This window comes from Rhamphochromis sp. 'chilingali', assembly GCF_963969265.1.
Source record: "Rhamphochromis sp. 'chilingali' genome assembly, chromosome: 7".
In the NCBI taxonomy this organism is placed as follows: Eukaryota; Metazoa; Chordata; class Actinopteri; order Cichliformes; family Cichlidae; genus Rhamphochromis; species Rhamphochromis sp. 'chilingali'.
Window position 1 is genome coordinate 21055192 of NC_137934.1, and position 12759 is coordinate 21067950.

Sequence of the window (12759 nt, forward strand, 5' to 3'; positions counted from 1 at the left end):
AGGTCCTTCTTTATTGGAAAATGTTATTTAAACATAATTTCACTCCACATAATAGCCCAATTTGGAACAATAGATATATACTGATGAACAGAAAATCTATTTTTATTCAAGATTGGTTATCAAAAGGTGTTTGGGCAATTGCCCATTTTGTAGATGAGGAAGGACATGTTCTAGGACATCAAGATTTTTGCCAAAAGTTTAATATCCAATGTTCTAAAAGTAAATTTAATCGGGTTATAAAATCCATTCCATTGTCACTTAAAAACATAGTTGTAAATGATATAATATATTCTGACATCTCCCCCAAGTTAAGGCAATTATATATAGATCGCATTCGATTTTGTGATGCTAAATGCAATAATAAGTTTCTAAGATCTTCATTAAGGAGTCTTTATTCTCCAAATTTACTTAGACGTAATTACATATTAAAAGATTTCCAAAGGGAAGAAATTGAAAAAATAAGAACTGATTATATCACCTTCCCTATCCCTCCTAAAGGGAAAGAAGTCCAATTTAAAATCTTGAACAAAATTTACCCGACAAATAGACTCCTTGGTGATAGATTCAAAATAGAAACGGGTAATTGTGTATTTTGTGAAACAGAAGAGGAGGATTTGGACCATCTATTCTTTTTGTGCAATTTTATACAAATATTTTGGTTGGATTTTCATACCTGGCTTTATTCCAGTGGGATTCAAATTACCCTATTTACCTTAAATATGATAATGTTTGGAGTGTTTTTGAAAGAAAAGAAAACTAATTATGGTGTTAATATGTTATTAATCATGTGCAAGCAATTTATACATAAATGTCGTTTTCTTAAGACTAAACCAACACTAGCTTACTGGAAAAACGACTTAAACCTGTTGGTTAAATCTTTGACCTTAGTTAAAAAATAAAAAGGCTGCTTTTTTTGTTTCCTTTGTGGAAGATTTTGATTTAGTAAGTTAATAATCTGTTAAGTTATGTGACCCCATCTTTATATTTTCTTTTTCCTATGTATGAAAGTTGTTAATATGTAAGGAATGTTTATTCTCTGAATCTGTAATATATGGTGCATTTTGTTTGTATGTTAATATTACTAAAAAAAAAAAAAAAAAAAAAAGCCTTAACGGTCCACAAGGGCCGCGTTCTTAAAGACCGCTAAGGCCGGAAATGCGAGGCTTGTGAAATGGGACGGTCTAGCCTCCGTTGCGCTGCCCAGGTTGCCTAGCAACCATGATACTAACAGCTGGAAACGTTACATACAGCATTGTTTGACAGAAATGCAGGAGAAAATCTTTTGTTCATTTGTTTGTTTGTTTCTACATAAGCTTTGATCATTCTCTGTAAGATTAAGTTCAGCTATTGAATGGTGTATATTTTAAAGTAAAGGCTTTAAAAACAAGTTTGTACAAACGTCACTAATGTCACATAACTTTGCCGACATGTGGCCAACAGTAATGTTTTCATGTTCTTCGTTATTAAACATTTGCACATACCCACACCCATCGCCGCGCTATGCATTCTGGGATATGTTGGGCCCCTAAGTCTACACCGCCACGTCCTTAAAATTCAGGGAAATGAAGGACGCATTTGAGGGCCGCATTTCGAGCAGCCTTCGAATTGGGACAGCCTTCGTCGCGTCGCGGTGACGTAATCGGCCTTAAAATGCGGCCTTTAAGGCTGCAGACCCTGAATTGGGATACAGCCTATATATACATATGTATGTATGTATGTATGTGTATATATATATATATATATATAGCTATATATATAGGATCGCAAGTTCGATTCCTGCCTGGGGCGTCTGTATCCAGTAAGGGTCCTAAGGCTAGACCCCCTATGCTAAGCGAGCCTACCGCAGACATGAGCGAGACAGATAAATATGAAGGCGTGCCGGCTCGGACGTCGCCCGGATCAACAAGGTCCGCGTCAGGTGTTGAGGAACCAGGGCACCCTGACGAAAAGTGGGCTACTGGAACAAGAAGGCATCGGTGGGCAAGAGACGAAAACAGGGCGTTGTTGGAATGCTACTACGCAAGTAACCCCGGCGGAAGGGGCTACATGAATAGGATGAGGGACCTATGGATTCTTCGATACCCAACATCCACAATGACGGCGAAACAACTAGTAGCTCAGTGTTCCAACATTCGAAAGAAGGGACTGCTCTCACAGCAAGAGATTGACGAGGTACAACACAAATGCTACGGCAAGGAGGAGTCAGGACGCCAGGTCAGGGGGGGAGATATCATCACCCCCACCCCCACTGCTGTTCTGCATAGGCCTGAACCCCCTCAGTGAGATCATTAACAAGACTGGCTACGGATACCGACTACGGAACGGAGCAGTTGTCAGCCACCTCCTGTACATGGATGACATCAAACTGTATGCCAAGAGTGAACGAGACATCGATTCACTGATCCACACTACCAGGCTATACAGCAATGACATTGGAATGTCGTTCGGACTGGAGAAGTGTAGTCGGATGGTAACAAAGAGAGGGAAGGTAGTCAGAACTGAGGGGATTGAACTACCAGAAGGCAACATTGCAGACATAGAGGACAGTTACAAGTACCTGGGGATCCCACAGGCAAATGGGAACCATGAAGAGGCCGCTAGAAAGGCTGCAACCACCAAGTACCTGCAGAGGGTCAGGCAAGTCCTGAGGAGTCAGCTGAATGGTAAGAACAAGATCCGGGCCATCAACACGTACGCCCTGCCCGTGATCAGGTACCCTGCTGGGGTAATAGGCTGGCCAAAGGAGGAGATAGAAGCCACTGACATAAAGACAAGAAAGCTCCTTACCATGCATGGAGGGTTTCATCCCAAGTCCAGCACCCTGAGGCTGTACGCTAAGCGGAAGGAAGGGGGCCGGGGACTGGTGAGTGTCAGCACCACAGTCCAGGATGAGACAACGAACATCCAAGAATACATTGGGAAGATGGCCCCAACTGACCGAGTGCTCAGTGAAAACCTCAGGCAGCAGAAACCCAAGAAAGAGGAGGGAGACGAGGAACCATCATGGAAGGACAGGCCCCTGCACGGTATGTACCACCGGCAGATAGAGGAGGTGGCTGATATCCAGAAATCCTACCAGTGGCTGGACAAAGCTGGACTGAAAGACAGCACAGAGGCACTAATCATGGCAGCACAAGAACAAGCTCTGAGTACAAGATCCATAGAGGCTGGGGTCTATCACACCAGGCAAGACCCCAGGTGCAGGCTGTGTAAAGATGCCCCAGAGACAATCCAGCACATAACAGCAGGGTGCAAGATGCTAGCAGGCAAGGCATACATGGAACGCCATAACCAAGTGGCCGGCATAGTGTACAGGAACATCTGTGCCGAGTATAATCTGGAAGTCCCGAGGTCAAAATGGGAGATGCCCCCAAGGGTGGTGGAGAATGACCGAGCTAAGATCCTGTGGGACTTCCAGATACAGATGGACAAAATGGTGGTGGCTAACCAACCGGACATAGTGGTGGTAGACAAACAGAAGAAGACGGCCGTAGTGATCGATGTAGCGGTTCTGAATGACAGCAATATCAGGAAGAAGGAACACGAGAAGCTGGAGAAATACCAAGGGCTCAGAGAAGAGCTCGAGAGGATGTGGAGGGTGAAGGTAACGGTGGTCCCCGTGGTAATCGGAGCACTAGGTGCAGTGACTCCCAAGCTAGGCGAGTGGCTCCAGCAGATCCCGGGAACAACATCGGAGATCTCTGTCCAGAAGAGCGCAGTCCTGGGAACAGCTAAGATACTGCGCAGGCCTCAAGCTCCCAGGCCTCTGGTAGAGGACCCGAGCTTGAAGGATAGACCGCCCGCAGGGGCGTGCTGAGTGTTTTTTTTTAAATTTTTATATATATATATATATATATATATATATATATATATATATATATATATATGCAACCATCCAAAGCAACCGACAGTGCACGAAAGAGGGAAGAAGACAGGGTGGAGTGGTTAGCACTGAGACAGACTGACTCCCGTCCTATGGTAGCAACCCTCAACCGGATAAGCAGAAGAGAATGGATGTATGGTTTAGAAGACGGTGGCAGATACAACAAGACAGACAACAAGGCTGAAGTACTTTTCCCAAGTATTCACAGAATTCAGACAGCTCTTATTGTGGCTGCGCTTCAGGGACACTTCACTCAGTTAGAAACTTTCCCAAGAGAAATGAACTATTCAGCTGTGGCTCTAGTTCTGCCTTTCCCTCTTTTCCACTTTCTCTCATTGTGCTTTTCACAAGTCTCTGATTCCTCTTGTGATTTTAGCAGTATGTATTTCATCAGCTTTTAAAGCTAACTTTTCCTTTTATTTTTATTCGGCCTCCCAGAGCCTGCATTTTAGTCCTCTCTTCCCAAAAATAACACTTCTGAATACCATCTATACATACCCACAGTGGTAGCAGCAGGATGCCCGCAGTATGCAGTTTAATAACAGTTCTCGGGTTTTGCTCATTCCTCAGAGAGTAGAGATTTATTTAAACACACTCTTTCCACTTGTTCATTCATCTGAAATTCCCTCCTGGCACAGCCTTGCTGTGTGTGTGTGTATGTTACAATTGCAGCTTTATTGGCACGGTATGAACGAGGCACACATGCATGTGAGGGGAAACCCAGGGACGCTCCACAGCGAAGCCATTCACTGGAGAACTCCACTTAGGTGTGGTTATATTATAACATGCTTATTACAGATGACAACCGTGTGCTTTTTTACGATGTCATGTCTGGACGATTAATGATGAAAATGCTGCCCTTCCTAAAGAGGGTGTTTAAACCATTCTGCTAACTTCCAACTCCATATTTTACAGACATGCAAAGCTACTGCTGTAAAGCTCAAACTCAGTTCATCCTCACCCTTTAAACCAACTCTCTTCTCATTGGCTGCCTCCAATACACAGGTTTGAACAGCAGGTGCGTAGAGGTTCTGTGCACAAGATGTCTGTTTATGCAACATTCCTTCTTGCTTAATACAAAGTGAAGAGTAGATAAGACTGCATGTCAGAAATTTTAGCTCAGACTTTGGCCACGTTTAATAAAAGAAGTCATTTTAAAAGCATATTTATGATAGCAAGTAAACAAGATCATAAAGACTAACGGATGGTGGTTTTTTTTCCAGGAGCACCACATCTAGATACTTGTGTACCCTCAAACAATGCAAACTGCCACTAAATTTGTTTTTATTCAGCAGGCTGAATTTGCTTAATACAGTGAAATATAAACAAGAAAGCTCTACTGAGCATGCTCAGCACGAGGATGTCAGATTGAGGACTACATGTTCAGAAGCTGCTGTACATCACAAAGTGTCATGAAGAAGAAATCACTGTAGATGCAGAAGATTAAAGTTTTATTTCAACAGTTCTTTGAGCAACTGAATATTTCTCCAGATATGTAATCCACAATAGCAGATCGTCATGCTTCGCTGAGCCACGTCCCCAAAATCCCACCTGTACCATCAACAGGGTCAAGACAAAGGATCAGGAAAAAAAAACCCAAACAATGCAATATGTCTCTAAATAACAGCTACACAAGCTAAGAAAATTTTATCAAAAAAATACTAATTTTAAAAAGTTACATCAGCAATGAATGTGGCTAAATCTGAAATAAAACTAGACCTATCGCAGACTCTAAACAACAACAAACCCCCCCAACAGATTAATGAATCATTCAGGGCAGTGTCTGATTTGAAGGGCCAAACAAATAACGTTTGCAAAATCCACAAAAATTTTACACAGCAAACTCAGTCCTGCAGAACTGCAACGAGTCACTTTTCAGCTCAGTAACAGGAGCCAGAGACTCAGAAATGGAAGAAACCATCATTTTATAAACCAGTTCACTTTGACCCATTTCTGCCTGATTATAAAGTCTTCCACAAATTTTAGAAGTTTATGGAGAAGTTATTTAGTAACTGATTATTGAATATTGAACCTCATTTATCACTTCATACCACCTGTAAGTTACTGGTATTTGACTTGCAATCAAATTAATTTTCATCAGTCTATGGAAATTACTTATACAGAAAGGCTGATAACAGAAAAGCTTCTGCCACTGACTTCTTCTTTGGAAAACTGCTGTAGCCCCAACAGTGTCTGAGTTTCTGTGTTCATGATCTGTAAGTCACTGAGATGATTTAATAAGTAAAATCCTTCAAATTTCACTTCAAATCAAATTGGTTTCTTCCAGTGGTTGATGGATAACAGGTGGGACCTGACAGAAGTATTCACTATGTAAACTTGTTTAAACATGTCCATGCAGATTGCTGATGGATTCCCATCAATGTCTTCTGCCTTCATGTCTGGACTATCATAAATGTCGAAGTCCTTCAACTCTACAGCTAATGTGAGTACCAAAAATCATAAAAACAGCAGATGATGATGCAATTTTTCTAATATTACTGTAATTGCAATTTTTTTTCAGCCTCCAGCAGTAGATGAAGGTTTGGTGTCCTGAAGGATCTTTCACAGAGCTTAACTGCAGCCTTCTTTTGATTGGTTGGTTTAAACCACACCTCCATCCATCTGTGTTAAAGCTGCGTGATGAGAGTGATTTAACACTTGAGGAGCTGCCTTTGTTATGAGTTTCAGGTTTCTTTAAGACTTTGGATCAGTGCTGCTGAAGCTCAGTGGAAGTAGTACGAACAGCAGTGTTAACATGCCATATACGTTTAAATCTGACACGATCCACGATGAAATCCCTTCTCTTCTAAAAAAATACCTGTAATAAAAATGGTAAAAATATCTAAAGAGGTATCTCCAGCCGGTCTCACTGTGGATGGCCAATAGCAGGAGTCTGTGCAGCAGACCAACATGTAAAGATGGCCTAGGGTCTTTGAGCCAGCCGGCTCTTCCCTTCTTCCTGCTCCATCAGCTTGAAGTGAGTGTAGGACAGGATACCTGCCAGAGTACAGAGGATCCCCAACGCCTGAGTGAGAGACGGGAGGAGAGTAGAAGGTTTGGAAACTGAAAACTGCCTGGTTTGACTCATCAGAGCAGCACAGGAAGACTCACCTGGTTGAGTGAGAGTGGGTCATGGAAGAGCAGGTATCCACCAACCAGTGTGATGCAGAATTTAAAATGACCAAACATGTTATAGCTGTGAACTAGAATCAGGATAACAACATTTATGAATGTCATCTGAAATATTTGTACCAGAAGGACCTTGAGGCAAACCCCTCAGCACTATTCTGAAAAGACCACAACTCTTCCAGAAGTCTCTGAAGACCTCTTCAAGATGTTTAATTGCAATTTGCTTTTTTTTTTTTTTACCACTTATCTGGGTCAGAGGTGTAAGGAACGCAATCAATGGAGAAATGTACAGGCCTTTCTCTCTTTTGTGACTTTCTGGAAGGATAACATGTTCAACATGCCTTAAAAACACTAGTTAGATGCCTGAACTACATCAACTGCCTACTTTTGATTTAGATGAGCATTAGGTTAGACAGCTCCTCACAAAATACCAATAAAACCAGAAACCTAAAACCGCCTTAAAAAATTCTTAAAAAAAAAAAAAAGTTCCAAAAACCTGGGTGAGTCCTCAAAACCTAAGAAAAACAGCGAAATGATCAAGAAGACACAAAACCTTTAATATAAAAGTTCTCAACCCTTAAAGAGGTGTTTGGTTTGGAGTTCTTGAATCCCTAAAAAGCTCCTCACAAAGACTTCAAGACGCTGAAACACGAAAACTGACTCAAGGAGGTTTTAAATCTTTCCAAGACATAAACAGGTTCACTGTAAAGAACTTCTTAAACACCATTTTAAGAAGTTCTGCAACCCTTTCAATAAGACTAGAAAGTTTGATACATATGTAGCTCCCAAAGCTGCCAGAGAAAACCAATGTCTCCCCTGAAGGAGATCAGGAACACAAGAAGTCCAAAGAAAGCCTCATATTTGCACAAATTACTTCAGTTTACTTATTTATTAAAGTAAACTCCAACGAGATCCACGACAAACTGAAGCAACCACTGACAAACTGAAGCAACCACTGACATTACAAGACCTCTTCTGGCCCACAAGTGTTTGAGGATACGTAACAGGTGAGGTGTTTCCAATGATCCAGTAGATGGATAGGTTGACCAGGAAAGCCACCACGCCCGAGAACAGCACAGTCATCTAGAAGGAAGAAGAAAGCAGCCAGAAGAAAAGGAAAACACTGTTACCAGCTGCTCCAAATCTCAAACTAAGACTTGGAACATGAGTCAATGTATTAAATTAAACACTTCTATCTATTAATACATATAGCAGTATTTAATAACCAACTGACCAATGTGACTATCAGCAGAACAGACAGGCAGAATAAATGCCCCGCTTTTAATGTCTTTGATAAAATGTGGCAGACTATTACTTGGAAAGTCCCAGACATTAGATCCAATTGCAGATCATGTAGCTGCAGTTGTGTGCGTCTTTTTAAATGGTGTGTTAGTGTGTGTGTCATGTTGAGTCTGACCAGAGCAGGCAAAGACCAGGGTCCAAATATTCCTCCGGATCCAGTCAGCGGCTCAAACAGTGGAACGATGCAGAGCAGGAAGGCTGACGATAGAGGAGCCTAAAAGGACAGTCTGTGCAGTAAAAATCTACAGCCATTGCATTATAACAAGTATAAAATATAAATAACATCCTACTATTACTCCAAAGCTCTCAGCTAATCTGTCTCTGACCTGTAATGTGTCTTTAAGACACATTGCTTAATAGACACTGAAGCTGATTAACATTTGATTTTACTGCTCTAGTCTACACTGTGTTGGTGAGGTGACAATCGTCAAACAATCTTTTAATTAATACATTTTAAATAATTAATTTTAAAGTTGTCTTTTTTTTTTAAACAAAAACCTTGAAAACTATGTTAAATACGTGGTACTAAAGATCTAGTGGACAAAGTACTTTTTAATTCCAAGTCCAATTCCAATACCATCATTTGGAACTGAATGGTACAAACAAGCTCTAAACCAAACATCAGCAGATCTAGAGGCAATTTGCAAGTCATTATGAAGAAGCCCTATATGACGGTAACAGGTCCTGAATAATTTATATCAGCAAGTTACAGGACGAGCCATAGGCCAACGTCAAAGCCCCAAATCATCTGAAAGTATCAAAAAGTACCAACATAACTCTAGATGACAACTCGTAACAAGTCCCACATAATTCTGTACCAGCGGGTCCAAGAAAATATCATGAATCCAAATCAAGACACAATTGAGCAACCTGCAAATCAAAAATGAAAATTTTAAGTCTCTAAGAATCCCAAGAAAAGAATAACAAGTCCCAATTCCAGTTTTAATGTAAGGCCAAACATTCCTAGAAATATACTTATTAAAACCTAGGAAATAATCCAAATGAAATGAATAATAGTACAAAAATTAAGCCCAGGGTCTAAAGTCCCTATCCAGTTTGCTGTCCAAAATCAAAAGCCCAGTTGTTCATCAACAAGTCCTGTAATAAATCATTAGCATTACAAGTTTCAAGAAAAGGGAAACAAGTCCAAAATAAAATATTAGCAAGTAAACAAATATTAAAGATCTAATTTCCAACTCCAGTTCCAAAAAAAATGCAAAGAAGTCCTGGGACTAAATCTGAAAGTCTTAGGCCAAATCCCAAATGAAAGGGAACAAAGTCCAAAGCCTTGCATCTTCAGTCTGGTTCCAAGTCGAGACAAGCCAGCGAGTCTCCAATTATGACCCTAAACTAAAGCTACAAACCTCAGGCCCCAATAAAAGGAAATAAATCTAAAATCAAGTCTCTGGTCAAAATAAATAAATAAAATCAACAAGTACAAAAGTCTTGTTGCAAATTCCAAAATAGAGTTCCAAATCAATTCTAACATCTTATAAAATCCACAGACAAAACAATAATAAATAATGACCAACAACTCAAGGCAAGCAAAGTAAGCAGTCCAGTTCTACCCCCATCGCATAATAAGCAGTATTACATAGGAAAACTGATTAGATTATCTAACTCTAGATACTGAGTATTCAGTGATCTCTTACTTGGTTTGAGGCTGGGTCTCACCTGATAGTATAAAAGCTGCATGGAGTTCACCTGGAGCTCATGTTGCTTTGCCCCCACCCACTGAGAGAGAAATGTGGAGAACAGTTAATTACTTTACTTCAGTCTCTGTGGAGTGTTTTGTCAGCATATACATTTACTCACCACTTGGTAAAGTGACGTCACCAGAACTCCAAGAGACGCGAACACAATCCCCAGCAAGTTGAACCGCACATCATAGTACGAGTTCAGTATCACTCCTAATGTTATGGGTACCTGAGGAGAGGGGAACAGATTGTGCTGACATTGTTTCTCACTTACCCCAAAGTGACCCAAACCCCAGTATCCTGTAAGAATCATTCAGATTGGCATGTTTCTACAGCTCTAACAAGCAGATGGGACTTTGCTAACCAGTGTAAGTTTAATCTTGGTGGAGAAGGTCTTCTTGTAGTAGGTGGTCTGGATGAGGATGATGACGGGAGTGGTCATTGCTTTAGCCAACTGGTACGTTCCTATCGAATTGTTCTGTAGGGAAAGGTTGGTAAATACCACGAACCCGCAGAAGCTCAGAGCCAGCCACACGATCCTGCGAATCGGAAGGCTTTTTGGAGCAAAAACATCCATTTTCTGGCAGAAGTAGAGTCCCAGCCAGGTGACCACAAAGTGAACGAGGGTCAGGGTCATGTTGGGGAAGCCATAGTGTACGTAGATCCATTTGTTGATGAAGACGATACAGATGGAGGAGAATAGATTGACCAGCAGGCCAGCAACAATGCTCCTGTTGGCTAAAAAGCTGGCAGCCATGATCTGGGAGGCCTCAGAGTTAAAGTTACTCAGACGGAGCTTTGTTGAACTTAGCTGAGCTGCTCACACTGGCCAAAGAGAGATACGAGTGTTAGAAAGTCTAAAACTAAAAAAAAAAACAGTCAAGACGCTCATGGTACAATACAAGCTACAAGCAAGATAAGTGTTTTTCTATTTTGAGAATCCAACAACTACAATTAAAAAAATCATTAAAAGGTTTAACAAAAGCACTGAATTAACTATATGAAGGTAAATATATTATCATATTTATACATAGACCTCAATTTTTGAGTCTCAGACGTAATTGAGCAAACTAACTTAAATATAGGGATTATTTTTGGTACTTGGATGAAAGTCAGTGATCACCAAATGCTGCATTTACTACTTTGAGATGCTCCGCCATGCCTTTACTTCAGCTCCTGTCAGCTGCTGCTTGTTTTATTGAGTCTTCAGTCACAGAAAGGCTGTTTTATTGGTTTGAGATCAGGTGACTGACTTGTCCAATGAAGAATATCACATTATTATTATTATTTTAGTTTACTTTTGCAGCCTTCTTTAGGTCATTATGAATTTCCACTTTGAAGCTATCTGATCAGTTTTGTGTCATTTGTCTGATTGTGAGGAGCGAGTACAACCCTTTACACTTTGCAATCCATCCTCATGTTTCTGTAAGCAATCACTTCAATAATAAGCATTAATAGTAACCAGTATTTGCACCTTGTTGTAAATCATCTCCATTTCCATTCATGAAGTCATCCCTTAGTTATAGACTTTGACTGTGATACACTTGCCCAAGTCTTTTACTTGGTTAGATGTCATAAAGTTGTTTTTATTATCTGTAGTGGCCTTTTGGGCCTTTGGGTGCTGCTGGGCTGAGCAGTGCGTTTACTTGGTGACTTATGAAGTTTCTGCTCTCTATCATAGATTTATTTGTGTTTTTAGGGTAATAATGGCTAAGCCACGTTAGGCGTCCCAGTGAACAAATAGTTATGGACCTAACTGAATATTAGAGATTAATATAGGTGTTTTTACTCCAATACACTGAAAGCACACAAAAGAAAGTTCCTTAAATTGTAATCCAGTGTCGTAAATAGCATAATAATCGTTAAGCCCTCTCCAAGCCTTCAGACTACCGGAGGGAACATTTTGCCGTTTGTAATGGTTAACGGTTAAAATAACGGAGTACTGCCTGATGCTCGGTCTTACTTTATGTTTTACTTAAAACCATTAGGTGGAAACCGGTAGAGCTACTCAAGTTCACAGCTCCACTCACATCTAAAACGATACGTAGTATATATATTAAAAAAAAAAAAAAAAAAAAAAAAAAAGACTTATCCGCTTCTCTGTCTGTCTGCCAGGCACTGAATAAAGTTTACCTCGGGTCATCTTTCCATTTGCCTCCCTGCTTCTCCTCCGTCTCGCCTTGCTGCCGCCAAACAAACCCCGGAGAGGTACCGGTCTTCCCCGGCGTTCGAAGCTCCTCTCCCGGCCTCTGCAGTGCCCAAATCCCCGCTGCTGTGCCGGAGGAATGTCTTCCCTGCTCTTCCGCAGATCGTAACACAGCCGTGACTTCTAGCAGCAGGAGAAGAAAAAAAAACACCCAGTGAGTGAATATGTTCCTGCTTCCTCCCAGTTTAACACCGTTTACCGTTTGTGTCTATCAAGCAACAGCGGCTGCTAACGGACCGGAGGGAAGAGGAGCGCAGAGGTGGTCTATGTGGCAGATGTCTCCCTCCATAGAGAAACTAAGCCGGGTGCAGAATTTGCAGAATGCCACAATGAAGGGTTTTCCAGCATGTTTAAGTCCGTGCCAAAGCATCTCAGTCTGATTTAAGTCCAAACTGACTGGGCCACACAAAGAACCTAAAGGGCAGCAGCCCCAGACATTCACACTACCACTATGTTTGACTGTTAGTATGATGGTCTTTTTATGAAATGTGGTGTTAGTTTTATGTGAGGTGTAACAGGACTTAAACCTTCTAAAAGTATAT

At 41.0% G+C, this 12759-nt stretch overlaps 1 protein-coding gene across 1 annotated transcript; it reads right to left on the reverse strand.

The window, feature by feature from the left end:
• Positions 1 to 5317: 5317 nt before the first annotated feature.
• Positions 5318 to 12440, reverse strand: slc35e3 (solute carrier family 35 member E3). The gene is made up of 8 exons (XM_080886178.1): positions 12145 to 12440; positions 10376 to 10836; positions 10130 to 10240; positions 9989 to 10048; positions 8430 to 8528; positions 8013 to 8095; positions 6995 to 7079; positions 5318 to 6908 (listed from the first exon to the last, which is right to left on the reverse strand). The coding sequence occupies exons 2-8, from the start codon at positions 10766 to 10768 to the stop codon at positions 6807 to 6809; spliced, it is 933 nt and encodes a 310-aa protein (XP_080742304.1). The 5' UTR covers positions 10769 to 10836; positions 12145 to 12440; the 3' UTR covers positions 5318 to 6806.
• Positions 12441 to 12759: the final 319 nt, after the last annotated feature.